General features: G+C 47.3%; 2 protein-coding genes across 3 annotated transcripts; one reads left to right on the top strand and one right to left on the bottom strand.

Annotated features, from left to right (window-relative positions):
* Positions 1-65: 65 nt before the first annotated feature.
* Positions 66-10,221, top strand: NDUFC2 (NADH:ubiquinone oxidoreductase subunit C2). The gene is made up of 3 exons (XM_059411719.1): positions 66-351; positions 6,774-6,917; positions 10,040-10,221. Exons 1-3 carry the CDS (start codon positions 183-185, stop codon positions 10,087-10,089), a joined length of 363 nt encoding a protein of 120 aa, XP_059267702.1. The 5' UTR covers positions 66-182; the 3' UTR covers positions 10,090-10,221.
* A 1,121-nt stretch (positions 10,222-11,342) lies between these two features.
* On the bottom strand, positions 11,343-23,530 carry THRSP (thyroid hormone responsive). 2 transcript variants are annotated; one of them, XR_009402482.1, is made up of 2 exons: positions 23,405-23,530; positions 11,343-11,994 (listed from the first exon to the last, which is right to left on the bottom strand). XR_009402482.1 is itself a non-coding variant. In XM_059391415.1 (2 exons), exon 1 carries the CDS (start codon positions 13,918-13,920, stop codon positions 13,471-13,473), a length of 450 nt encoding a protein of 149 aa, XP_059247398.1. In that variant the 5' UTR covers positions 13,921-14,034; the 3' UTR covers positions 11,343-11,994; positions 13,452-13,470. The 2 variants fall into 2 exon arrangements, 1 of the variants encoding a protein (XP_059247398.1); XM_059391415.1 differs by lacking the exon at positions 23,405-23,530 and adding an exon at positions 13,452-14,034.
* Between the last annotated feature and the right edge of the window lie 1,281 nt (positions 23,531-24,811).

Genomic DNA, 24,811 nt, shown 5'->3' with positions numbered 1-24,811 from the left:
TGCGCGGGGTCCGGGCAGCAGCGTGCACCGGGAAGCATTTGGGCGCTGCACCGCCCCGCGCTTTGCCCTTCAGCGGCGTTCGCGAAGGAGAAAGCTTGCGGCGGGCGGCCAGGCCGTGGTCCTGCTAGTTTTCTTTGTAATTGGTGGTCCGAGGCCAGGCCTCAAGTGGGAACGGCGTCACCATGATGGACGGAAGGCCGGGCCGAGTGCCCTTACAGTTCCTGCCGGATGAGGCCCGGAGCCTCCCCCCGCCCAAGCTGACCGACCCGCGGCTCGCCTACATCGGCTTCTTGGGCTACTGTTCCGGCCTACTTGATAACGCGATCCGGCGGAGGCCGGTGATGTCTGCCGGTGAGGGCTACGCGGGCTGGATCGGCTGGGAGGCGAGGGGGTCGGGGGCTGCCGGCCGGTTCCCTTGTAGGACGCCCAGGTGCTTTCGCTTTGCCGGGCCTTTTCACCTAGCAGGCCCCGCCTCGCCTCCCTGGGACATCTGCGTCCCGTGAGGGTTCAGAACCCGGTGGGGCCAAAGTGGCACTTACGGAAACTGAGGTCGTTGCAGCCCACTAACCCACAAGTGCGTGTGTGCAAAAATGAGCGTGTACTTCGTGCCATGCACTACTGACATTACGTGCACTATAGTCTTCGTCCTCAAAATACTTTTGGGGAATGAAGAAACGGCTTTGGAGGGGTTAACCCATCTTGCCCAATGTCTTATGGCCATTAAGTAGCAAGCCTGTTTTTAGACCGCAAGTCTATATTCAAAGTTTGCTTCTCAAACCTACTGTGCATACTAATAATCTGGGGATCTTGTTAAAATGTGGATTTTGATTCAGAAGGTCTGGGAAGAAGCCTGCTGTTAAAAAGCTTCCAGATACAGCTGGTCTGGGGACTTGCTTTGAGTAGGAGAGGATGAACCACTGAGCTGTAATCATTCTGTCTGTTCATTTATTATTTAGTTCTTTAAGGGAGACAGAGATAGCAAGAGAGCACCGGCGGGAAGGAGAGGGAGAAGCAGGCTCTCCACTCAGCAGGGGGCCCGTCGTGGGTTTGGATCCCACAACCCCAGGGTCATGACCTGAGCCAAAGGTAGAGGCTTAACCACTGAGCCACCCAGGTGCCTCTGGACTGTATTCTCTAGTAGTGTGTCAGTGGCCTCCTGTCAGATAATAGCTGCCACGGCAGCTGTGCTAAGGGCAGTAGATTTCCAAAGGGAAAAGAGGAGGAAAGCTTTGGAAGAAGTGTCTTTGAACTTTGCTTTGATTTATCAGGCAAATACCAGGTGAGAGCCTTCCAGGCCCATGGGACGCTAGTGGAAGTAAACGGAGGCAAGGGCCTCTGAGCTGAGAGAAGATTGATGATGGAGTGTGCAGTGTAGGGTGATAAGGCAGATTTAGGTAGATAATGGCAATTTATTCTCTAGGCAGACAGGAACCTTTTTAGCTTTTGAGAGTTGTTGGGGTTAGGAGGCGGGTAGAGTGAGGAGATACAGAAATCAGGCCTTTTGGTTTTTTGTTTGTTTTTTTTGAGTAGGCTTCATGCCCCAATGTGGGGCTTGAATTCACCACCCTGAGATCAAGAGTTGAACGTTCTACCGACTGGTCCAGCTAGGCACCCCCAGGCCTTGTGTTTTATTTTTTATTTATTTATTTTTAGAGAGAGCGACCCCCAAGATCGTGACCTGAGCTGAAATCAGTATCGGACACTTAACCAACTGAGCCACCCAGGCAACCCTGGGCCTTGTGTTTTATTTTTTGTTGTTGCTTTATTTTTTTTTTTTAAAGATTTTATTTATTTATTAGACAGAGAGAAATCACAAGTAGGCAGAGAGGCAGGCAGAGAGAGAGAGGAGGAAGCAGGCTCCCTGCTGAGCAGAGCAGAGAGCCCGATGCAGGACTCGATCCCAGGACCCTGAGATCATGACCCGAGCCGAAGACAGCGGCTTAACCCACTGAGCCACCCAGGCGCCCCTGCTTTATTTTTTTTTTAAAGATTTTATTTATCCATTTGTTAGAGACCACACAAGCAGGGGGAGCAACAGGCAGAGGGAGAAGCAGGCTCCCCGCTAAGCAAGGAACCCAACACAGGACTTGATACTAGGACCCTTGGATCACCACCCCACCCAAAAGCAGATGCTTAACGGACTGAGCCATCCAGGTGTCCCAGGCATTGTGGGTTGTTTGTTTGTTTGTTTTTAAAGATTTTGTTTATTTGAGAGAGAGAGAACACAAGCATGGGGACCAGCAGACAGAGGGAGAAGCAGACTCCCCACTGACCAGGGAGCCCAATGTGGGGCCTGATCTTGGAACTTGAGGACTGTGACCTGAGCCAAAGGCAGATGCTTAACCACCTGAGCCACCCAGGTGGCCCTGGGGGTCTTGTATTTTAAAAAGGAAGGTTAACTTGGAGCACCTGGATGGTTTAGTCTTTTGAGCACCAGCTCTTGATTTCTGCTCAGATCATGATCTCAGGGTTGTGAGATTGAGCCCAGCGCCTAGCTCCCTGCTCAGTGAGAAGTCTGCTTGAGATTCTCTCTCCCTCTGTTGTATCTCCCCTGACTCTGCTCTCATACCCTCTCTCTCTCTCTCCTCCAAATAAATAAATAAATCTTGAAAAAAAAAAAGTCGGGAAGAAGGTCAGCTTTGTCAGTGCAAAGCACTGATTGGAGCCAAGGTGCTCAGTTAAGAAGAAAGCTAATACAGTGGTTCAGGCAATCAGGAGTCACCTCACTTGTGCCTCTTTTTGCCACCTTCCAGCTATAGTTCATGCCTGAAGGCCGGCTCCCAGCTCACCAAATACCAGGATTTCCAGTACGCAAATAGTATGACCCCTCTCCACAGAAAGGAATGATCTTTGTCTATTTCTGTCTTTAGGGAGTTGAAGTTTTCTCCCTTTTCATCACCACTCCATATTTCCCCAAGCCTATCGTTTGTTGTAATGGAAAGAACTCCACTTTGGAACTAAATGGCTTAACTCCACTGTCTCCTATCTGTGTCACCTTGGGCAAGTTACTTGGTCAGGCCGTTCAGAGACAAAAAAGTCTCTTCATCTATAAAATGAGAATAATTGGAGCACTTGGGTGACACAGTTGGTTAAGCATCCGCCTCTTGGTTTCAGCTCAGGTGGTGATCTCAGGGTCGTGAGATCTCAGGTCGTGAGATAGAGTGCCCTGTGGGGCAGAGTCTACTTAAGGCTCTCTCCCTCTCCCCTCCGTCCCCCCACCCCGTGCTCGCTTGCTTGCTCTGTCTTGCTCTCACTCTCTCAAATAAATAAATCTTGCTGAGCTCTTTCTCTCTGCCAGGCAGTGTTACATACTGAGAATATGGGGTAAAGAATACCATCCCTGACCTTGAAGAGCTCTTAATCGAGAGACAACTAAATAGTCCATAATGGGTCTAGGCATGGCAGAGAAAGTGTTTTCATAGAATTAGGTGAGCAGTGAGCACTTTGGGAGCACAGAGGAGATACAGATTGAATAGAGACTATTCCAGAGGAAGAGCATAATAGTCAAGAGCACATGATTTTGGGTTTGACACCACCTCCATCCTACTAGCCGTTTGATTCTGGGCAAGTTACTTATCTCCATGAGCTTCAGTTTCCTATCTATGAAATAAGGATATCTACCTCTGTGTGGCTGTGAAAACTAGATAAAGTCCTTAATCTAGGGCTAGGGGTCAGAGTTTCTGAGTTCCCTGGGTGTCCCCAAGTTGCTTTGGATTGAGGAATTTATTGAAATGGGTTTCAGCAGCATTTATTCACAATACTGTGTTTGTCTAATTTAATGATTACCATATAGCAGTGTTCAGTAAGTATTTGTTGACTAAGTAAGTATCGATAGATTACAAGGAAGTCTAAAACCTGGTCCCAGCCCCCCCAGAAATTTATAACCTGACTAGCATATCCACTTAAAAGACAAACTGTGGTACATGTTTATGCATGTAGGTTAACAGGTGTGACAAAGGAGCAGGGAAGGAGGAAAATGCAGTGGATTTTCAAAACTATAGCCATGGAGAGTACCTGGCATGCTGTATTTAGTTTTGGACTATTCTATAAATGAAATCATATTGTATAGATCTTTTTCAAGTTAGCAGGAAATATTAAGTAGAATTTTTTCTTAAGCTTTTCCCCCATCTGGAGTTCAAAACCCATGTTGGTACCACTTGCCTGTCTTAAATTTATAGTTAGTTGGTATCTAAGTGTAGTACACCAAATTAAATGTATTTATTGATTTCTAGTTTAATACGTCAATAACTTATGGTGTTCTGCAAAGAGCACTATGGTTTCCAAGTTTAGATTCACTTAATAAAAAAAAGGGAAATTGATTGTGGAGGGGTTGTGCATGTGGTAGGAGGGAAACCACCACTGAATGGAAGGGAAGTGGAAGGGAAGAGCTTAGGGAAAGGGGGACATGATAAGAGGCCAAGCATGCCTTTAGGGCTGGGACACTGACATCATTATCTGAAACATTCAGGAAGTCTTCTGTGAGGGATATGGTTAAGCATAGAGTCTATGTCTTTGTGTAGTCTAGTGGCACACAGTAGAACCCAGCACACTTTGGTTTGCTGAATTGCAGGCGGCCCATTAGGGGAAGAGATGGCTATTTGGGGTAAGGGAGAATGCAAGAGTCTAGGCCCTATCCAGTTACATTTTTATTGTTTTACATATTTTTCCAAAATATTTTTACATGCATTTTCCTTTGGTTTATACAATACTGCTGTGAGAATGATATGGTAAGTATTATCTTTGTTTAAAGGTAGTAAATTGACATGCCCAAGGCTATTTATCCATTTATTAAAATTTATTAAGTGCTATCTGCGTGCTGGGTCACAAAGATGCATTAAGCATTGGCTTTGCATGGTAGTAGATGGAAACAGTTTCTTTAGCAGTTTATGTATTAATTGGGAGACCTTCACCCTGTTAAGAACATTAAGGAAAGTTCTGGGAAGACTTCTTAGCAGAAGTGATAATCTGAATTGAATCTTGAGGAGGTCTCTGGGCAGAGAAATAACCGGTGGGTGTCATAAAAAAGCATGGAAGTCTATTTGCATGAGGAATTAAAAGTAGTTCAGCATTGCTGGAGCACAGTGTGCATATCAGGGAATGTCAAATGAATATGGAAGATTCAGCTCATGAAGGGCCTGGGAGGCCATTATTTAGGAGTTTGGTCCCCTGTTGGGTATAATTGAAGAAGAAGGGGCTGACAAGCTAGGTTTGTATTTTAGTAAAAACTCCTCTAATGAGAGGCTGGGATAAGTGTGGAATGGGAAATGAGATGAAAGAGAGCAGTTAGTGTGAGTGAGAGAGGAGTTCTCTGAAGTGAGGTGAGAAAATATTTACAAGGACTTGACAGGACTCAGTGACTGGATGAAGGGATGAGGGTGGGGAAAGGGGGGAGGTGTTGATTACTGTGTTTATTACCCAGGACTTGACTTTCTGGGTGAATGGTCTTATTATTCTCTGAATTAAGAGGAAGAGGTATGACTAGAAGGGAAGGAAGTTCATTTGGGAGTATTCAGGGGAACATACCTGTCAAACATTTGTATATATCTGTTATTCAGCATGGTTGTTTAAGTTGAACACACTTGCAGCTCACCAGTAGGTGGACAGAAGATAAAACTATAGGAATAAATGAATTCTTCAAAGGAATACTTGTGGGATAAGAAGAGGGCTGGGGATAGAATTCTGGGGCATAGCTAGAAAATCAAACTTGAAGTTAACCTTCTTAAAAAGATGCTTCTATGTATAAAGTTCAGACCTTTGGATCTCCCTTCAGAATTCAAATTTTGGCTTTCCCTAGATCATATGACTTGATCTTCCCAAGTCTCATTATTATAGTATTTTTTAAAAAGATTTTATTTATTTGACAGAGAGCACAAGTAAGCAGAGCAGCAGGCAGAGGGAGAGAGAGAGAAGCAGGCTCTCTGCTAAGCAGGGTGCCTGATGTGGGGCTCGATCCCAGGACACCAGAATCATGACCTAAGCCAAAGGCAGTGCTTAACCAACTGAGTCACCAGGCACCCCTATAGGATGGTTTTTTCAATATAGTTTTTGAATAGGTAATTCATAACACACGGTACAAAGTTTAGAAGGTAAAAATATATTGATATATATTTGTAGAGTAGCTGGCTTCTTTGGTAACCAGTAAATATACAAATATAAATTGGTATATGGAGACAAACCAATTGCTTTTCAAGCATTTGTAAAGGACTTCATCTCTGTCACATCACACCCTGAACATGTCCTGGAATACAAGTGAGTTTAGGTCTTCAGGATTTTGTAGTAATCCACCTTTTCTCCTGAGGAAATTTATAAAACCTGAATTTATAAAACTTTGGGTTCCATTAATAGTTATGTTTGTAGATTTAATGTTACTTTTCATAATTGCCACATTTCTTTAGGAAGATATATCATGGCCAAGGCTGTTTTTTCGAAAGAACCATGTAGAAGAGCATTTTTTTTTTTAAAGAATGATAGAAGAGGGTGCCTGGGTGGCTCAGTGGGTTAAGCCGCTGCCTTCAGCTCAGGTCATGATCTCAGGGTCCTGGGATCGAGTCCCGAATCGGGCTCTCTGCTCAGCAGGGAGCCTGCTTCCCTCTCTCTCTCTGCCTGCCTCTGCCTACTTGTGATCTCTCTCTGTAAAAATAAATAAATAAAATTAAAAAAAAAAAAAAAGAATGATAGAAGAAATAATGATAAATTGTATGTCTGAACTGCAAAACCGATTTTAAATATACGCTGACTGATTTTGCTTTCTTTGGGATTTGTTTGAATTTTAGGTTTGCATCGCCAGCTCCTATATGTTACTTCCTTTGTCTTTATTGGATATTATCTTTTAAAACGTCAAGACTATGTGTATGCTGTGAAGGACCATGATATGTTTGCTTATGTAAAATCACATTCAGAGGATTTTCCTGAAAAAGGTATTTCAAGTTAACTGTCGCAAACCTCTTTCATTTTTTTTCTTAATCTTTAAAAATTTTTGTTCATTCATTTTTAAGATTTTTTATTTATTTATTTATTTATTTATTTATTTATTTTTAAGATTTATGCATTAAGCAGGGGGAGTGACAGACAGAGGGAGAAGCAGGTTCTCCGTCTAGCAAGGAGCTGGGTAGTGGGACTCAATCCCAGGACTCTAGGATCATGACCTGAGCTGAAGGCAGACACCTAACCAACTGAGCAAACCAGGTGTCCCTTTTTTTTTTTTTTTTTTTAAGAATTATTTATGTATTTATTTAGAGAGAATGAGAGAGTGAGCACAAGGGTGGGGTAGGGGAGAAGCAGATTCCCTGCTGAGCACAGAGCCCAATTTGGGGCTCTATCCCAGGACCCTCAGATCATGACCTGAGCCAAAATCAAAGAGGCTTAACCGACTGAGCCACCCAGGCGCCCCTGGTTAATCTCCCCCACCCCACACACAAAGATTTTATTTATTTGACAGAGAGATCACAAGTATGCAGAGAGGCAGGCAGGGGTTGAGGGGGATAGCAGGCTCCATGCTGAGCAGAGAGCCCAGTGCAGGGCTCGATCCCAGGACTCTTAAGACCATGACCTGAGGGGCGCCTGGGTGGCTCAGTGGGTTAAGCCGCTGCCTTCGGCTCAGGTCATGATCTCAGGGTCCTGGGATCGAGTCCCACATCGGGCTCTCTGCTCAGCAGGGAGCCTGCTTCCCTCCCTCTCTCTCTCTCTGCCTGCCTCTCCATCTACTTGTGATTTCTCTCTGTCAAATAAATAAATAAAATCTTTTAAAAAAAAAAAAAAAAAAAGACCATGACCTGAGCCAAAGGCAGAGGCCCGACCCACTAAGAGACCCAGGTGCTCTGCCCCTAGTTAATCTTACACATGCCTGTGGCTTCAGGTGCCTTCAGTATTCTGATGACCCCCACATCTTTGCCTAACTGGAATTCTCTTGAATTTGTATATCCAGTTTCTGGGCAGCTACCTCTGTGTCCATCACGCAGCAAATAGAATTTATGTCCCCTCTGCCTGTGCAGACTTCCTGTTCTGTGTTCTGCATCGGTGAGTGGCACTCGACACTCCATCCAGAAGCCTGGGAAGCATCTTCCAGTCTTTCTTTGAATTCTCATTCGTCTTCAAGACTTGCTCTTCTAGGGCGCCTGGGTGGCTCAGTGGGTTAAAGCTTCTGCCTTCAGCTCAGGTCATGATCTCAGGGTCCTGGGATCAAGTCCTGCATCGGGCTCTCTGCAGGGAGCCTGCTTCCTCCTCTCTGTCTGCCTCTTTGCCTACTTGTGATCTTTCTCTATCAAATAAATAAATAAAATCTTAAAAAAAAAAAAAAAAAAAGACTTGCTCTTCTACTTCCTAAGTATTTTTTAATTCTAAACTTCTGTTTCTCTCCTGTTGCCACTCCCCCAGTTCATGTCCTGATAATCTTTTGCTTGAACTATTGCACTTGCCTTCATCTTACTGAATGAGATGATCTCTGGACAAATATGGATATGCCTAAAAAGGATTGCTTATAGTAGCTATCCATAGCTTTTAGGATAAAATCCAGACTCTGAGGAGGGCTTATTTCCCCAGGCTGAGCTAGTTGCCTGCTAGACTTTTATCTTCCACATGACATGCATGTGTCTGTGTCTGTGTCCCTCAGTAGACTGTAACAGATTAATCTCTGTTTCCCCAACCTCCAGTACAGAGCTTCTGCTAGTAAGCAATAAGTAATAGCTGACCTGATCTACACAGAACCCTGCCTTTGGGGCGCTTGGGTGGCTCAGTCAGTTAAGCATCTGCCTTCCGCTCAGGTCATGATGCCAGCCCCACATCAGGCTTCCTGCTGAGCAAGGAGCCCACTTCTCCCTCCTCCCCATTTGTGCTCTCGCTTGCTATCTCTGTCACTATCTTTCTCAAAAAACTAAAGTCTAAAAAAAAAAGCACCTGCCTCATCTCCTGTCACTTGCGTCCTGGCTCATGAAACACTGTGTCCTTAGCCTGCCAGGTATCACTTTGTGCACACCCTATACCTTCATGATCCTCTACCTGCTCCATCTCTACCTGTCCACTGAGCAAATTCCAGCTCAGCAGTCATCATTTCAAAAAAGCCCTGGCCCAGCGACAAACAGGAATTTCCTCAGGACAGCCCACTTACTGCTCTTCAACTACAAATTTGATTGTAATATAAATGTTTTCTTGTTTGTATTTTACATAAATATACATAAGACAGATGTGCTCATATGTGATGAGTGAGTGAATGAATGTAGAAAATTTTTGAACTTGTAAATATATAGATCTTAAATAGATTTTCCTATTTGTGTAAATGTGTGATATTAAACATTTAAATTTCCTTATAGTGAATGATGGTATCTAAGGTCCTGTTTAGCGCTAAAATTTTATTATTCTATTTAATATTCCCATAGCCTTCAGTCACATATGTGATGTTTATGGTGGATCAAAAAGGTATAGCTTCTTTTTTTAACCAGTGAAGAGTTCAAATAGAGTACAAAACCATGTATCAGGGACGGGGAATACTCAGAACTGCCGGATGTTGGAGTCGGATTCTTGGGAATATTGATTCCTAAGAGTGAGAGTGAGACCCAGTGGCAAGAGTGGTCCTCAGTCCCAGGCCTCTGGCTTACTGCCTCCTCTGTATACCAGCGCCCTCTGTCAGCAGGAGCTTGTGCAGCCTTACCACCTCATTCCGTCCCTGATTAGTGGCAGGTGTGCCCACAGCCTCCCGCACTGCCAGCCTGGACCTGGAAGCTGACCACCTCGACTCCTGGCCCTCCCACCTGACCTCTGCCCCTCCCTGTTCATTCCTTCCTTTACTCCTTCAGCCAGGACCCCCTGGCAGCGCTTTTCCCCTCCAAGGAGCCATCTGGATGTCACCGCAAATTCTTCCAAAGTTATCCTTCATCCGGTGAAACAGAATGTCTCGGTGGTTACCAAACTATGGTTAAAGACAAGAACATAAGGAAATTCTTAGAAGTTTATGTCTACAAAAATATTAAGTGTTAATTTTTCTTTAGGAAATATGATTTCTAGAACATATTTTGAAATAAATTTTTTGTGATCTTCCCCTTTACAGATAAGAAAACGTATGGCGAATTGCTTGAAGAATTCCATCCAGTGCGTTGAAGTCTCCAAAATGCTTCCTTTGGTTTCACCAATACCAGTTATTCCTGAGTTTTGTGGAGCATGTTTCCATAATATGGAAAGTTTATCTTAATCTGTGTGTTAACACCTTATGATTAAAATGGTCATCATGAACACTCTGACTCCTTTTTATTGTAAGAAAAATAATTAATCAGAGAATGGTCAGTTTCCATTCACCAAGTTTTAAGGCATTTGACAGGTTTATTTTTATTTATTTATTTTTATTTTTTTTTTAGATTTTTTCTTTATTTATCTGACAGAGATCACAAGTAGGCAGAGAGGCAGGCAGAGAGAGAGAAGGAAGCAGGCTACCTGCAGAGCAGAAAGCCCAATGTGGGGCTTGATCCCAGGACCCTGGGATCATGACCTGAGCCGAAGGCAGAGGCTTAACCCACTGAGCCACCCAGGTGCCCCGGCATTTGCCAGGTTTAAAATGGAGTTTAGCTCAGAGTTGGCAAGGGATAGCCTGTAAGCCAAGTCGTGTCTACTGCCAGTACATTTTATTGGAACACAGCCATGCTTCTCTGTTTCCATGTCAGTGGCTGCTTCCATGCTACAAGGGTAGAGTTGAGTGGTTGTGACAGAGAACTTCTGGCCTGTAAAACCGAAAGTGTTTAATATATGGCCCATTACAGAAAAGGTTTGCCTGTTCCAGTTCCAGTAGAAAGCGAGACAAAGCAAGCCAGATTATGGAGGTTTTTCTGAATCATGCAGAATAATTTGGACTTGATCCTATAGATGATGGGAAGTCACTAAAACGGTTTTAGTGGAATGACATGGTCAGGTTTGTATTTCTGAGCTCTCTGCAGTAATCAGTATAGAGGGTAGTTTAAAAGGAAGAACCTCAGGACTGGGAGGACAGAAGACTGTAACGGCAGAGGGGTCTTTGCTTGTAGATGGATCACCCTGGTGAAAGTGGGCTCAGCTGCTAAACTGGGCTATAGCCACGCTTGGTGTCATTAAAAGGAAAATCCCCATCTACCTGCAATAAACTTATTCTTAATGACTTCTTGAATTCACGTATTTGTCCAAAAAGGTTCCAAGCTCAGATTTTATGATCAGATTAGTTTTGGGAGATCAGTAAGATTATTTCTCTACATGATTTCAGATTAGAATGAACATAAGCATATGGTTTCTGGGCAAAATCAGATGAGTCCCATGTCTATTCTCTTGGGTCTCCCCTGTTAAAAATGAAATCATGTCTGAAAAATTACTTTAGAAGCAAAGATGTTTGCAAGTTTTTTTTAATTGCTACTTCAACAAATAAAAGGTATTGTTCATTCATGCTTGGCAGGTACAAGAGTGTGAACCATTCATCCTAAGGGACTTTGCTCTCCCTTAGTCCTGGAGGATAAAACGTAAGAGCTAGAGTAAATACAAGGTGAGGGGAGAGAAAAAAAAAAATCAACCTTTGATAATAGCACTCACATGCCAGGGGCTTTTGATTCATCTTTTTAAATTTTCATGACAATCTCGTGAGATCAGTGATACTATCACATTTTAGAGATGAGGAATTTAGGCTCCAGTGGGTTACATAACATCCAGGATCATGTGAATGACTGCTCAGAGAAAGGATGTGAATTTAACTTGGTCAGCTATGAAAACTTGTGGTCTACGGTAACACACTGGCAGGTAATGCCGAGCTCCTCATGAACTACTGGCAACCACCCCTGCTGGAGAGAGGAGTGAGGGGAGTTGTGAATAGCAGCAAGCATTCTAAAGGTGACCTGTTGCCAAGTCCACAAACTGGCGCTCTGAGGGAGGCAGGAAAGCATCGCAGGACACCGAGGTGCCTATGTTTCCAGCTGCAGGTCCAGACCATTCCCATCTGCCTCAGAGCTAGTGTTCGTGTCCTCACCACACAGTCTGCCTTCTGTCACTTGGGATCTGTGGAGAGCAGAAATGTAACAAACCAAGTCAGTATCAATCCCTATCATGCACCCACTGAAGTAGGAAAAATAACACAGCAGCTCGACGGTAGTGTCGCTGTAGGAAATCTGGCCGCGCAATAGCACCCCGAGAATGAAGTTCTCAGAGCTGGGACAACAGCTAGTTTCACCTCCACGTTTTACTGACAAGAAAGCTGGACTAGCTGTCCAGGGTCACACAGAGGTCAGTGGTAGAACTGGGGCAAGAGCCCAGATTTTTTAACTTCTGCCATACCAGATTGCCTCTACAAAAACCAGGTTCCTACGTGCTGACACACGGCACAGAACCGCTGCTCTTGTCTCTGAAGGAGTTGGGCAGGTCAAAGCGCTTTTTCCTTCCTTCCTTCTCTCCCTCCTTCCTCCCTCTCGTCTTCCTCCCTCTCGTCTTCCTCCCTCCCTCCCCTTATTTCCTTCATCCCTTCTTCCTTCCTCCCCATCTTCCTTCCTTCTTTCCTTCCTTCCTTTTTTTCCTTCCTTCCTCCTTTTTTGCGAAAGTTGACACCAAGTTGGATTTTTGTTCTAGTGTGTTTTAAAGATTTGTTTATTTATTTGAGAGAGAGAGAGAGCAGGAGCAGAGGAAGAAGGAGAAGCAGGCTCCGTGCTGAGCAGGAAGCCTGATGCGGGACTCCATCCCAGGACCCTGAGATCATGACCTGAGGTGAAGGTACACGCTCAACAGACAGCCATTCAGGCACTCCTGTTTGTTTTTTAATTGAAGTATAATTGGCCTACAAAGAGCAGGGTTTCACTCTACCCTGCCATCCCCTATCCCCACCTGCAGCCAGACTGCAGAATCCTAAGGTGTGAAGGCAGTCCACTAGCACACAGGAAGGGGTTTGGACTCTAGTTAGACCAGGGCTCATTCACAGGTCAGCTCTGCCGTTCCCTGAATAACCGCGGACTCCTTTCACTTCTCAGGCCCCCAGTTTTTTTCATCTGTTAGAGGGAATGATAGTTCCATTCGAAAATTAATATGCAAGTGATTTTAAACTATAAAACCACTCAAGTGCCTTATTTTTATCAGTACTGTTACTCTTCAGTGAAGAAAGGGAAATCCAGAGAACTGAGCTGACGAAACCGAGCCCTTAGTGGTGGAGTCAGACCTTGAACCCAGGCTGGTGAACAAGCATTCACATACTTAACTAGTAAATGCATGCATGCGTAAGCACACACATATGCACATACATATACATTCACGGGCCACCTTTCCTGCTATCAGCCTGCAGTTCATGGCCATTTCTCACCAAGCCTGGCCAAGAGAGTAAGACAAGCCTGGCCTTGAACCCTCCTGAGTCATGGCCCTAATACCTGGCAGTGAAGGTGCCTGCCTCAGACCCAGGCTGTCCCATTCCCACTGAGTTGTGTCCCCTGGAATGTCCCTCAGTGGACTCTGACCCCCACCAACACCAGCATTACCTTCCCTAGAGTCCAAGGCCTACATGGCCTGTCCCATTATCTCCTGGTATTTCCTTGTCACCTCCTCAGCTTTCAGGGTAAGATTGGTGAGGATGTGATGAAGGCTGGAAAAGTGCAGGTGGAACTGAGCTTCCAGGTCCAGCTTCCCCAAGACCCTCTCCTCCTCATCCTCTGTCTCTGCAGCTTCATGATCAGACTCATGGGCTCTGCCACCTGCCACCTTGGACCACCACTCCTGTCGGGGCAGCAGCCCGTGGTCCACATCCACGCGGATGGCCTTGAGCATGGTGAAGTATTTATAGAGATCAGGGGCCCCCTCCTGAGCCTGCTGCCCCTGCCCTTTCAACGGCACGTCCCGCAGGAGGCTGGGGATCATCACCATCTGCTCCATGTTGCGCACCGTGGCCGAGTAGCGGTCCATGACGGTCAGCAGGCAGTTCTTAGGGTAGAGCTTGGTTGGCACCTGCATGGTGGCTGCTGCTTCCTCGCTAAGCACAGCACACTGCCCCAGCACTACGTCGAGGCTACTTTTATGTCTGGATGTGACAGCAGTTGGACAGGATGCCAAAGCCCAGCCGGTGGGGCAACACAACCCTTCTTTAGGCCAATCCCAGGGCTTGAGCACCAATATCTGCCTCAGGCGATCCGTCTGCCCAAAGACAGACCTGCCAGCTCTCCATCTGTCATTTCAGCACTCCAAGACTGCCTCCGCAAGGGCCCGCCCCCTTTTTCATGGACTGGACCGGCCAGTTAGAGGGAAGCCTTTCCCTTTGGTGACCAGGGCTCTCACCCCAGGGCAGTCATGAACACTTTCAGGGTATCTGAGACCCAGCTGCCCCTTCACTGTCTGCCTGTATGCACGGTACACTGTTCAACCTGGGGTGCCCTGGCTTTAAAATGAACTAGGGACATGAAGAAGCTTAGTATGGGGCAAAAAGCACAGACACAGGAGCCAGAAGCCCCAATCCCGCCGCTTCCCAGCTATGTGTTCTGGTTGTTTGCTGGCTAACACCTATTGAACACCTAACCTCACATCAAGTTCTACACTAAAAGTAATTTGCCCATGGCCCCGTTGGAGCTGGGATGCCAGCCCAGCCCCTCCTCTCTCCCACCTCCAGTCAGGGCTTTAAAAAACTGGTATACGAGGTTGCCTAACTTACACAAGTGAACTAGAGCCATATCCGTAGCTGTAAATGTGAGCTGTTGAGAGGATCGAAGAAGATAAAGCCCATGAAAATGCTTTCTAAACCACCAAGTGTGGTTCCCAGCTGATCCTAGATGAATGCAGGTCTCTCTCAACTTTAACCTATAATTCCACAACAATGGAATTCTTACAATGCTTCTTCACCACTGACCTAGTCCTTTGATCTGAAGTCTTGGAAGACAATAATCCATTGCACAGTCCCATTATCACAGTTGACACACTGCATTTGCTCTATTTGTTTATGAGATAACGAGGGAAATTGAGGCCTAAAGAGAGCCTTATGGTTGTGCAACAAATGTCAGAGTCAAGTGGAGAACAAGGTCTTCCAAGTTCTGGGTCAGACAGCTAGCTGCTCACTGCACCACCTTGGGTGGAAAGACCTGCTAGGGACCTTCTGCCCCAGCAGTGCGGAGAGAGGAGGAGGAGAGCACAGGGAGGGGATCTTATCTCACCTAAGCCCCCCTCACTCCCTACCCCAGGGCAGGAATCCCTTCTGTACCCTCCTGACTAACCATCGTCCACTAGTCCGCTCTCTCCCATGCCTACAGCCAGAGCTATAGGAAACTTCATCTTTATGGTGAACTGTACTCTACCTCCCTTTAGCTCCTCCCCAGCAAATTATAGTATTTACCCCAAGGTCGCCTGCCTTCACCATGTTTATGTTAGCACACAACTGGGTTGCCTGAAATCCATTTGACAGTCTTTAACTCTCTCAATCCCATAGTAGCTCTATGAGGCAGAAACACACGAGTAGTCCTCTTCTCAGGTGAGGGAAATGGGACTGACATGCCCAACTTCTCAGCCATGACGCGGCTCGGCTTGGCTCTTCAGAGGAAAACCAAGGGTGTCCCTCTCGCAAAGTGTCCTTTGTGGACTGGCCATACACACAGCCACAGGAAAGCTGGGGTCATCCTGTGTTGGACAGATAGCCCGCTTCTCCAGAGCAGAGAGGGTAGCCAAGTCCAGGCCATGGGCCTGCTGTGCAGGGCAAAGCTTCCACTTTAACCTCTTCTGTGTCAAAGATTGCCGGGTGAAACAGAGAACATGGGCAGCTCTTCCTTCTTATGGCCTTATGGCCCTGGACCAGTCACTGTTCCTGTCTGAGCCTCAGCTTTCTCCTGTGATATAGTCGTGATGACATTGATCAAGGGCTTACTTTTTGAAGCAAAGTGCTTAAAACAGAATTCCATCCTCCCAACAATGGCATGTGGTAGGAGTTCCCCATTTACCCAGGCAGAAATTGAGGCCTATGGTGGTAAAGTAATCACATTATTAGTTCTTAGGCAAAGAGGATTTGGGATGAGCAATAACCCCCACCCACAGGTCATTTTGAAGATTCTAGATGATGTTTATGAAATATCTGGCCTATTGCAAGACCTCAGTAAAGGTGCACTGCCTCCTGGAACTTTCTCGTCCATTGGGCTCTCCAAGCCCTCTTTCATTCCTTCATTCCAGAACCTGCTACACACACTTCAGTTCATTTTGAACCTGTTCCAGGGCCCAGTGCTGCAAATGCTCCCTAAATATGAGATGAATAATGACCATTAGGTTCACTTTTCCCATACGCTCTAGGGTCTTTGGTCATGATGTCCAGTCGCCTTGAAAAACAGGGTCCCTAGCTCGACAGGAGGCAGTAGTGAGGACTCTGGCAGGTGAGGGAGCCCGAGCGGCTGCAGCCACAACTGGACATCCAGAAGATACCACTGTAGGTGGTGCTAATGTGAGCTTCCTTTCCAGAATCACTCCTCAAGGAAGGACAGATGTGCCCCACTCCTGTCCTTTGCAGGTTGCTGTCCCAGTACTTTGATGCAAGCAAAACTCAGCAAGACACACGAGCCCAGTATTACCTCCACTAGTCAGTGGGGTAAAGAATTTGCATAAAATCATTTCCTAAACTATGAGTAGAAAAGGGAAAGATTTTTAAATTAATAGAGTAAGCGAAAGAATTTAATTTTTTTAACTATTTTTTTAAGATTTTATTTATTTATTTGACAGAGAGAGATCACAAGTAGGCAAAGAGGCAGGCAGAGAGAGAAGCAGGCTCCCACTGAGCAGATAGCCCAGTGTGGGGCTCGATCCTGGGACCCTGAGACCATGACCTGAGCCGAAGGCAGAGGCTTAACCCATTGAGCCACCCAGGTGCCCCAAAATAATTTAATTTTTACAGGTTACTTAAGTGAAGATTTGATTGATTCATTTCTACCTCCAAAACATTTTTTGTTTGGTTTTGTCCTTTACTGAGAAAAATATTCTTTTTTTTTTCTATTCTTTTTTAAAGATTTTATTTATTTATTTGACAGACAAGAGATCACAAGTAGGCAGAGAGGCAGGCAGAGAGGCAGGCAGATAGAGAGGAGGAAACAGGCTCCCCACTGAGCAAAGAGCGACTCAGGACCCTGAGATCATGACCCAAGCTGAAGGCAGAGGCTTAACCCATTGAGCCACCCATGTGCCCCAACATTCTTTTTTTCTAAAGATTTTGTTCATCTACTTTAGAGAGAGAAGGAGTGGAGTCGGGGGGAGGAGGAGAGGGAGAGAGACAAGCAGACTCCACACTGAGCTTCTTCTCCCTCTCCTTCTTCTTCTCCTTCTTCTTCTTCAAGATTTTATTTATTTATTTGAGAGACAGAGAGAGAACAAGCAGGGGGAGCGGCAGAGGGAGAGGGAGAAGCAGGTTCTCCATTGAGCAGGGAGCCCGACATGGGGCTGGAACCCAGGACCTTGAGATCATGACCTGAGCCGAAGGCAGATGCTTCAAGTGAGCCACCCAGGTACCCCCAGGATAAATGTTCCTAAAATGTTTTCGCCTCAGCAAAGTGGGACTTGCTTTGTAGTCAAACATCCCAAATGGCTGAGTGGTGAGTACAGCCAAAGACCACGAGATTAGACCCTGTGGTTTGGGTTTGGGGCTGCTTTCAGGCTCACTTGCAAGCAGGCTCCCTGGGCTCCAATGTTCATGGCTGTAGAGGGAAGGCTTAGGAGCTCTGAAGGGATGGCCCTTTCAGCCCTGCTTGTATAACCCCTTCTGAATCCATGTCCAGGTCCCTGAGGCCATGACCCTGCCTTTCGAACCCAGGCCCCCGGTCTCCAGCTCAGGACTGGAAAGCGTCATGTGGACAGGGTTGGGAGACCCAACCCTGGCATGGTGGACAGGCCAGAAATGCCCCCCAAGTGTCAGCTTTTTCATCTTTGACCCAGTGGCCCAGGGCCAACTGAGGCCTCCCTGGGCCTCCTCTGCCCCGTCTGTTCAATGAGGGGACTGACCTCTGTGAGGGCCCCTCAGCTCAGACTTCCGGGGATTCCACCTGAGCACATGCTACTGCACCTTCTGTGTCATTCTGCCTCTGTGTTTGTATCCTAATCCCATCTCGGGCCAGTCCATTCATTCCCAGATGGATTCCTGGACCTGAAACAGAGGGACTAAGTGAGTGCCACAGATGTGAGTGAGTGAGTGAGTGGGTGTTAGTGAAAACTGGAGAAAGCGAGCTAATCTTTCACTGGGAGAAAAAATGAGCCACGAGAGTCAACGAGTGTAGAACACACAGGAGCCCTGGGGAAGAGGGAAAGGCCTCGACCTGCCAGCAGGCTACAAACTGAGACTGCCTCCAGGCTACCGGGCAGATGGAAGACCCAGGATGAAGTGTTGCCCAACATCTCCAATTAGAGGACAGATGGGATCTAAGGGGATAGGCTGAACTCAGACAAGTTCTAGGAGTGGGGAGGGGAATGGAGGAAGACAGGAAAGAAGGAACACGGGTCTTTTCACGGAGTGTGGTGGGGCTTCAGCAAGGTCCCCTGCTCTCCAGATGCCACAAATCCTAGGGCTGGGAGAAGATCCGGTCCAGCTGGGCCACTGCCAGTAAGGAAGTTCTGGTCAGGGGGGGATGGTGAGAGAGGCAGCAGAAGCTAGACTAGACCCCAAGTGTCACTGGGTTTCCCCAGTCTTCCACCTCTCCCCTTCCCTTCTTCCTTGCTCTTAGGTGGGGAAACTGAGGCTGAGCGAGGCACTTCCTGGATTGACCTCTGCAAAGCTGCCAGTGGCCTCATCCTCAGGGGATCTGAATGCCCCAAGTTGGATAAACTGATCCGGCCCCAGATGGACTAGGGTGGAGGCCCCCAAGGGTCTAACACCATGTGAATGTGGTGCAGGGGGTAGGATGGTCATGTAATGCTCTGGGCCTGCCAGTATTCAAGCAACCCTGCTGGGCTTGGGTCCAGGCAGCCAGAGAATGGACTCAGACTAAGGTTGCGATAGGTTTCCTAATTTATAAATGACTTTTATACATACGCGTCATTTGTTATCTATGGGTCTCGGGCTGTTTTTCCTTGCCCTATTACTTCTGTCCTCACTTATTGAGAAATACTAGGAATCAAGAGTCAAGAGCAGGGGCACCTGGGTGGCTCAGTGAGTTGAGCCGCTGCCTTCGGCTCAGGTCATGATCTCAGGGTCCTGGGATCTAGTCCCGCGTCGGGCTCTCTGCTCAGCAGGGAGCCTGCTTCCCTCTCTCTCTCTCTCTGCCTGCCTCTCCATCTACTTGTGATTTCTCTCTGTCAAATAAATATATTAAAAAATCTTAAAAAAAAAAAAAAGAGTCAAGAGCAGTTATACGCCCAACCCCCAGATACTGAAACTCTTTGGTGCATTCCTGCTCCCTGCTGGGCCAGGAGGAGGCAGGAGAAAACAGGACACCTTGGACCCCGCCCTCCAGAACCTGGCCCCCTTTGTCACGCAGGGGACCTCATATGTTAAGAGCTTCCTGTGTCTGCACTGTCCTGGGCCTGGAGCTATAACAAGACACAAAGCAGACAAGGCACCCTGCTCAGGCAGTTTATATCTAATGGGGAGAAAGCCACAATGAACGTATGCACAGATAAATATGATACTATCACATTGGGACATGTATTAGAAATTAAATTAAATTAAATATTAAATAAATGAGCTAGAGCCCTGTTACTACAGGTGTGGTTTGCAGACCACCAGCATCTAATCACCAGAGCGCTCATCAGGAATGCAGATTCTCAGGTCCTCCCCAGGACCTACTGAATTGGAAACTATATTTCTTCTTTTTTTAAGATTTTATTAATGAATTTGCCAGAGAGAGAGAGTGAGAGAGAGCGCAAGCAGGGGCAGCAGCAGGTAGAGGGAGAAGCAGGCTCCCCACTGAGCAAGGAGCCTGCTGAAGGGCTGGATCCCAAGACCCTGGGATCGCTTCATCAACTGTGGCACCCAGGCACCCCTGGAAACTGCGTTTCAACAAGATCCCCAGGGCATGTCCATGGCCAGGGAGTCAAGCATTTACTCCAAACATGGTTATTACTCCAGGGGAGAAGAAATATCTGTGTTGAGGCCTGAATGCTCTCGTTTCCAGAGGATCTAGCTCCCAGGCAGTCGGAACAACCAGGGCCACTGATCATCAACTACTGCCCTTCAAGACTTGGCTAACTCCCTGGGGGAGCTTAAGCAAGTCACTCCACCTCAGCTTACCAACTGCAAAACTGAGGAGCTGGACTAAGTAGAGACTCTTCCAAGCTAAAGACCAAACAAACAAACAAACAAAAACTAAAAAAATAAACAAACAAAAAAATCCCACTGTCTTCTGAATGGGGGATTTTGAGGAATCAAGACTCCATTGACCGGCTAAGAGAGAGCTCTTTGAGGGAGTGGCAGAGTCCCTTCTCTGGAGACTTCAGATCACCCCAAGGGGCCCGGGCCTTTTCTGTTACTTGAGAATACAGGCATCGCTACAGTTCGGGGAGTCTGCCGCAATCTTCACTGTTCCAAAGGCTCTGTGTGCATGGCTGACCAGAGGAGACCCCAGAAACTGGCAGGTCTTCCTATCCAGCCTCCACTCCCAACTTCCTCCCTGTCACATGCCTCCTTCAGTTCTGGGAAGGCCCAGTTCTTTCTCCCACTGATGCAACTAGGTTGGGGTCAGCCTAAGGGCTTCTGGGCTCACTGAGTGAGAGGCAGAGGCAGAAGTGCTCCCTTGGGAACAGGTCAAAGGTCCAGATTACCAGAGTTGGGTGTGTTATAGGGTTCCTGCAACCTGACCTCTACTTTAGTGACCAAAAACTGAAACTCCAATTTATCCTTCTTTTCTTTTTAAAAATATTTTATTCATTCATTTGAGAGACAGAGAGGGAGACAAGAGAGAGTACAAATAGGTGGAGGGGCAGGAGCAGAGGGAGAAGCAAGCTCCGCGCTGAACAAGGAGCCCAACATGGGGCTCAATCCCAGGACCTAAAGATCATGACCTCATCTGAAGGCAGACACTTACCTGTGAGCCACCTAGGCACGCCTCCAATTTATATTTCTAATCATGTTTTAGTCACTCCCCTGGAAGGACTTCACCGCTATATATCTCACTTACAATAGGGCTATGATATTTAAAAATTCTGTGACCAGACGAGATTAGTCATTCATACACAAAACATGTCTGTCTTTCTTCTACCTGCCAGCAAGAAAGATCCCCTATGGGCAAAAAACTGGTCTAATGCTTCCTTATGACTCCAGGACCCCAAGAGCTCAAGAAAGTTTCCTTAGTTTATTGACTGAAAGGATGCATGAGTAAAAACTACGGGGATCTGTCTACCTGGGCGTACTTCCCAGGTATTTCTTCACTCCTTCTTCCATTTTGTTCATTTGACCCACTTTTACTGAGCTTCCCCCGAGGGGAAACCCTTAGGCGGCAGGCTGTCAATGCTACACCACCACACTGGGACTCCAGAGAGCTCAGGGGTCAGGGGTCAGGGGGCTTTGGCTCAGCTGCCTCCTTCTAAGATGGCCAGCCCCTGCTGGAGGAACTTGAGGAGAACCCCTTACTGTCGGGGGGACGTCTCACCCTGCCCACAGGCCTGGCCCCTAGACTGGGACCCAGTCAGAGTCCAGGAGGTGATGAAGGACTCCCCACCCACCCTGGACAGGTATTGGGAAAGGAGGAGACACTAATCAAGAGCCATAAGCTCTACACACAACTCCGGCCTCTCAGCCCTCTATCCACCTTCTGCCATCTTTTTGGGGCCTCCTTCTCTTTCCAGCCTGAGATCCATAGTGACACTTGCTCCAGCTTCTCCATGATCCCTCCTGGCACAATCTTACTACTGTGTAAGACCAGCCCCTTTCTAACTCCAACACCTTCAGTAATTCCTTGTATTAGTTTCCTATGTCTGCTGTAACAATTCACCACAAACTGAGTGTCTTAAAAGCAACTCAAATTTACTATCTCACAGTCCTAGAGGTCAGAAGTCCAAAATGCATCTCACTGGCCTAAAATCAAGGCATCAGCCAGGCTGTGTTCCTTTCGGGAGGCTCTGGGGAAGAATCTAGCCTCTTGCCTTTTCCATATTCTAGAGGTGCCTGCATTCCTCAGTGGGTGGCCCCTTCCTCCAGTTTCAAAGCCAGTAAAAGCCTTCTCATATTGCCCCCTCTCTGGTCTTTCCTCTTCTAGTTACTAGAACTGTTGTTATAGCCATAGGCCTACCAGGGCAATCCAGAATAATCCTTTTATCTCAGGGTCCACTGATTAACAATCTTAATTCCATCTGTACCCTTTATCCCTCTTTGCCACGCAACCTAACATATTCCCAGGTGCCAGGATTAGGACATCGCACCTACCACACTCCTCACCCCTGTCCATTTTATTTTAATCTATCATGCTAGTTCTCCCAATGAAACTTTGTACAGAAGCCCAATGAATAAAACGGGTTGAGAAGAAATCGATTTGGCTGAAGGAGGATGAGCGGGGCTACAGCTGCATCCCCTTGACCATCTTTCATCAGCCCTCGGGTCGCCTCCAGAGAATCCGGGACTCCACAGAGCGCAGCTGGAAAGCCATTAGCCAAGACAAAGTCCAAAGTTTCACCTTTGCTTTCAAGGCCTCAACTAGCCTTTTTGGCCTAATTCTCTGCCATCAGGTCAACAAATCTGAGTCTCACCTCGATGCCAGGCTCTGGGCTGAGCAGATGCACAATCCCAGCCCCCAGGAAGCTCAGGGCCTGGTGAGGGAGGACAGACAACTAAGCAGGCCACTTCTACCTAGCTGGGTAAATATCACTAGAGCACAGAGAGGAGAGGTGCTGAGGCAAGCTTCCTGAAGGGATGACAATTTGTGGAGTCAGCAAGTCCGAGAAAGACGGAAACAATCTTAAAAGCAGTGCGTGGTAAGGGGGTAAATGTTTCTCTCTCTCTCCATATATATATATTTATACATACAGACTCACTATATACACAGTATATGCACTGTATGCTATATATATATATACTATACCATACTATAGTGTATTTGAAAGTATATGTATATAGCATATATTCTATACAGTATATAGAGAAGAAAGCATATATCTATTACAATTTTTCTGATTTCCTACACCTATATTTGTGAATACATACAAAAACAATAAATAAAAACTTACACGGGAATGAAATATAAATTTAAGGAGCCACGGTGTGGTGTGAAAGAGTACTTTATAATTATTGGGTCGTATTTCTCAAGCTGAGTGATGGGTACAAGAATATTTTCATATTCATTCTCAATATACTTGAATACCTTAAGTTCTTAAAAAAAAAAAAAAAAAGGAACCTTGGGAAATGTTTTCTAGGCAGAAGTACCAGCTTGAGCAAACGCCCAGATACACAAGACAGCAAAAATACTAATGACTCCTCAATATGCCCTTACCCTCCTAACTCCGCAGTAACTTCCAAAGCCTTGCTTCCCCTCTTCCTACCTCACCCCCTTTTGCCCGGGCTCACCCGCGGTCGAACTTTCCGACCAGATCAGCTCCCTCCCCTATCGGATAGGCGGCCCCGGTTCCTGGCTACCGGGGTACACCCCTCGTCTGGCGGCTTTGCGCACGAAGGTGTGCCTCGCCGCAAAGATTGCGGGCTCCAGGGGGAAGGCTGGGCGGGGCTCCGGCCTCGGCGGTTCCCGCCAGCAGGGGGCGCTGCGGGGCAGGCGAGGACCTGAGTTCCGCAGCCCGGAGGGGCGGGGATCCTGGACCCCAGCCAGCGAGCCGGGACTCGTCGCCAGCGGAAACGCACGAGTTCCCAGGCGATAATTGTCCGCCTCGTTTTAATAGAAAAGGGTTGGCCGATAGCGGGGAGAGTGGGAGGAAAATCTTATCATCGTTCCAGGACCCCACTCACAAGATAGGCGTCATTAATGTTTTGTAGCTGTGTGTGAAAGGGGCTCGACTCGGCAAGTGAAAGCACAAAGGCGATTTCTTTTTTTCCTGCCGTTGCCCTTTCGAGCGCATTCTGTGGACTCCTGGTTCACTGTTCCCGGATGAAACCTCAGCAGGTCCCCTGGCTTTTCTGAGTTTGCCGTTTATTGTTGGGTGATTAACTTAAGTGCGGGCCTGCGTTACCGCAAAACTCTCCGGGTCCCGGCCACCTCTGGCTGGGACACCTGCTGGCTGGGAAGGAGGCTGGGCGTCCTCGCGCCGCTGCTGCTGCCCCCCCACCCCCCCACCCCACCCCCCCGCTCCCGGGCCAGCTTCTGGCTCTCCCGGCCGGTCGGGGAGAAGTCACAGCCTCGAAGGTCACTTGGGCGTGGCAGATTCCATATGCGGACACTATCTCTTAGGAGCACTTTCATGGGCTCCTTGGAGACGTACCGATTTTCAAGGGGGAAGTGCCTCTTCCTTCTGGCTGCTTACAACCCCTCGGTTTCAGCCTCCTACACACCTGCAGCCTCATTTTGCTGGGATCCCCTCACCCCTAAATGGAAGCCCTCTTCCGCGCGGTCCTTTTCCAGAAGGCCTACATTCTCCTTTAAGAGGGGTCTGCACGTGCTGCACAGGAAACAGCCCCTTGCCAGGAGCCCTTCCATTTGCCAGCTTGCACCAGATTCCAGACCCCAGAACCTCCCTTTCCAAAACTCCCAAAATAGTTCTCTGGAAGCCTCTCTCTCCTGGTTTGAGGGGAGGGGAGGACAGCTTCTTCCAGTCCCTAGTGAGGAGTGGGTTGGAGGACAGACAGAGTGAATGCTCTGACAACTCTCCAAAATAGAGTGTCCTCCCACGTTCCTGGAGGATTTAGCTTGCTCCCAGGGGCCAGGAGAGGGGAGGAGGAGCAGTCTTCGCCCTGCCCTCCCTTTTTCGGAGTACTGCACAGGTGGTCCAGCCTGTTTAGTGTTGGCAACTCTGCCAATGTTTCAGC

The sequence above is a fragment of the Mustela nigripes genome, chromosome 1 (genome assembly GCF_022355385.1).
Source record: "Mustela nigripes isolate SB6536 chromosome 1, MUSNIG.SB6536, whole genome shotgun sequence".
Taxonomy (NCBI): Eukaryota; Metazoa; Chordata; class Mammalia; order Carnivora; family Mustelidae; genus Mustela; species Mustela nigripes.
This window is presented reverse-complemented; position numbering and strand designations above follow the sequence as displayed.

What these genes read in the sequence shown, in the direction of transcription:
- NDUFC2 (XM_059411719.1), top strand. Translation starts at nt 183, where the DNA reads ATGATGGACGGAAGGCCGGGCCGAGTGCCCTTACAGTTCCTGCCGGAT. An exon ending in GAGGCCGGTGATGTCTGCCG is followed by an intron (nt 352 to 6,773) that starts GTGAGGGCTACG and finishes TTTGAATTTTAG; the next exon opens with GTTTGCATCGCCAGCTCCTA. An exon ending in AGAGGATTTTCCTGAAAAAG is followed by an intron (nt 6,918 to 10,039) that starts GTATTTCAAGTT and finishes TCCCCTTTACAG; the next exon opens with ATAAGAAAACGTATGGCGAA.
- THRSP (XM_059391415.1), bottom strand. Translation starts at nt 13,920, where the DNA reads ATGCAGGTGCCAACCAAGCTCTACCCTAAGAACTGCCTGCTGACCGTC.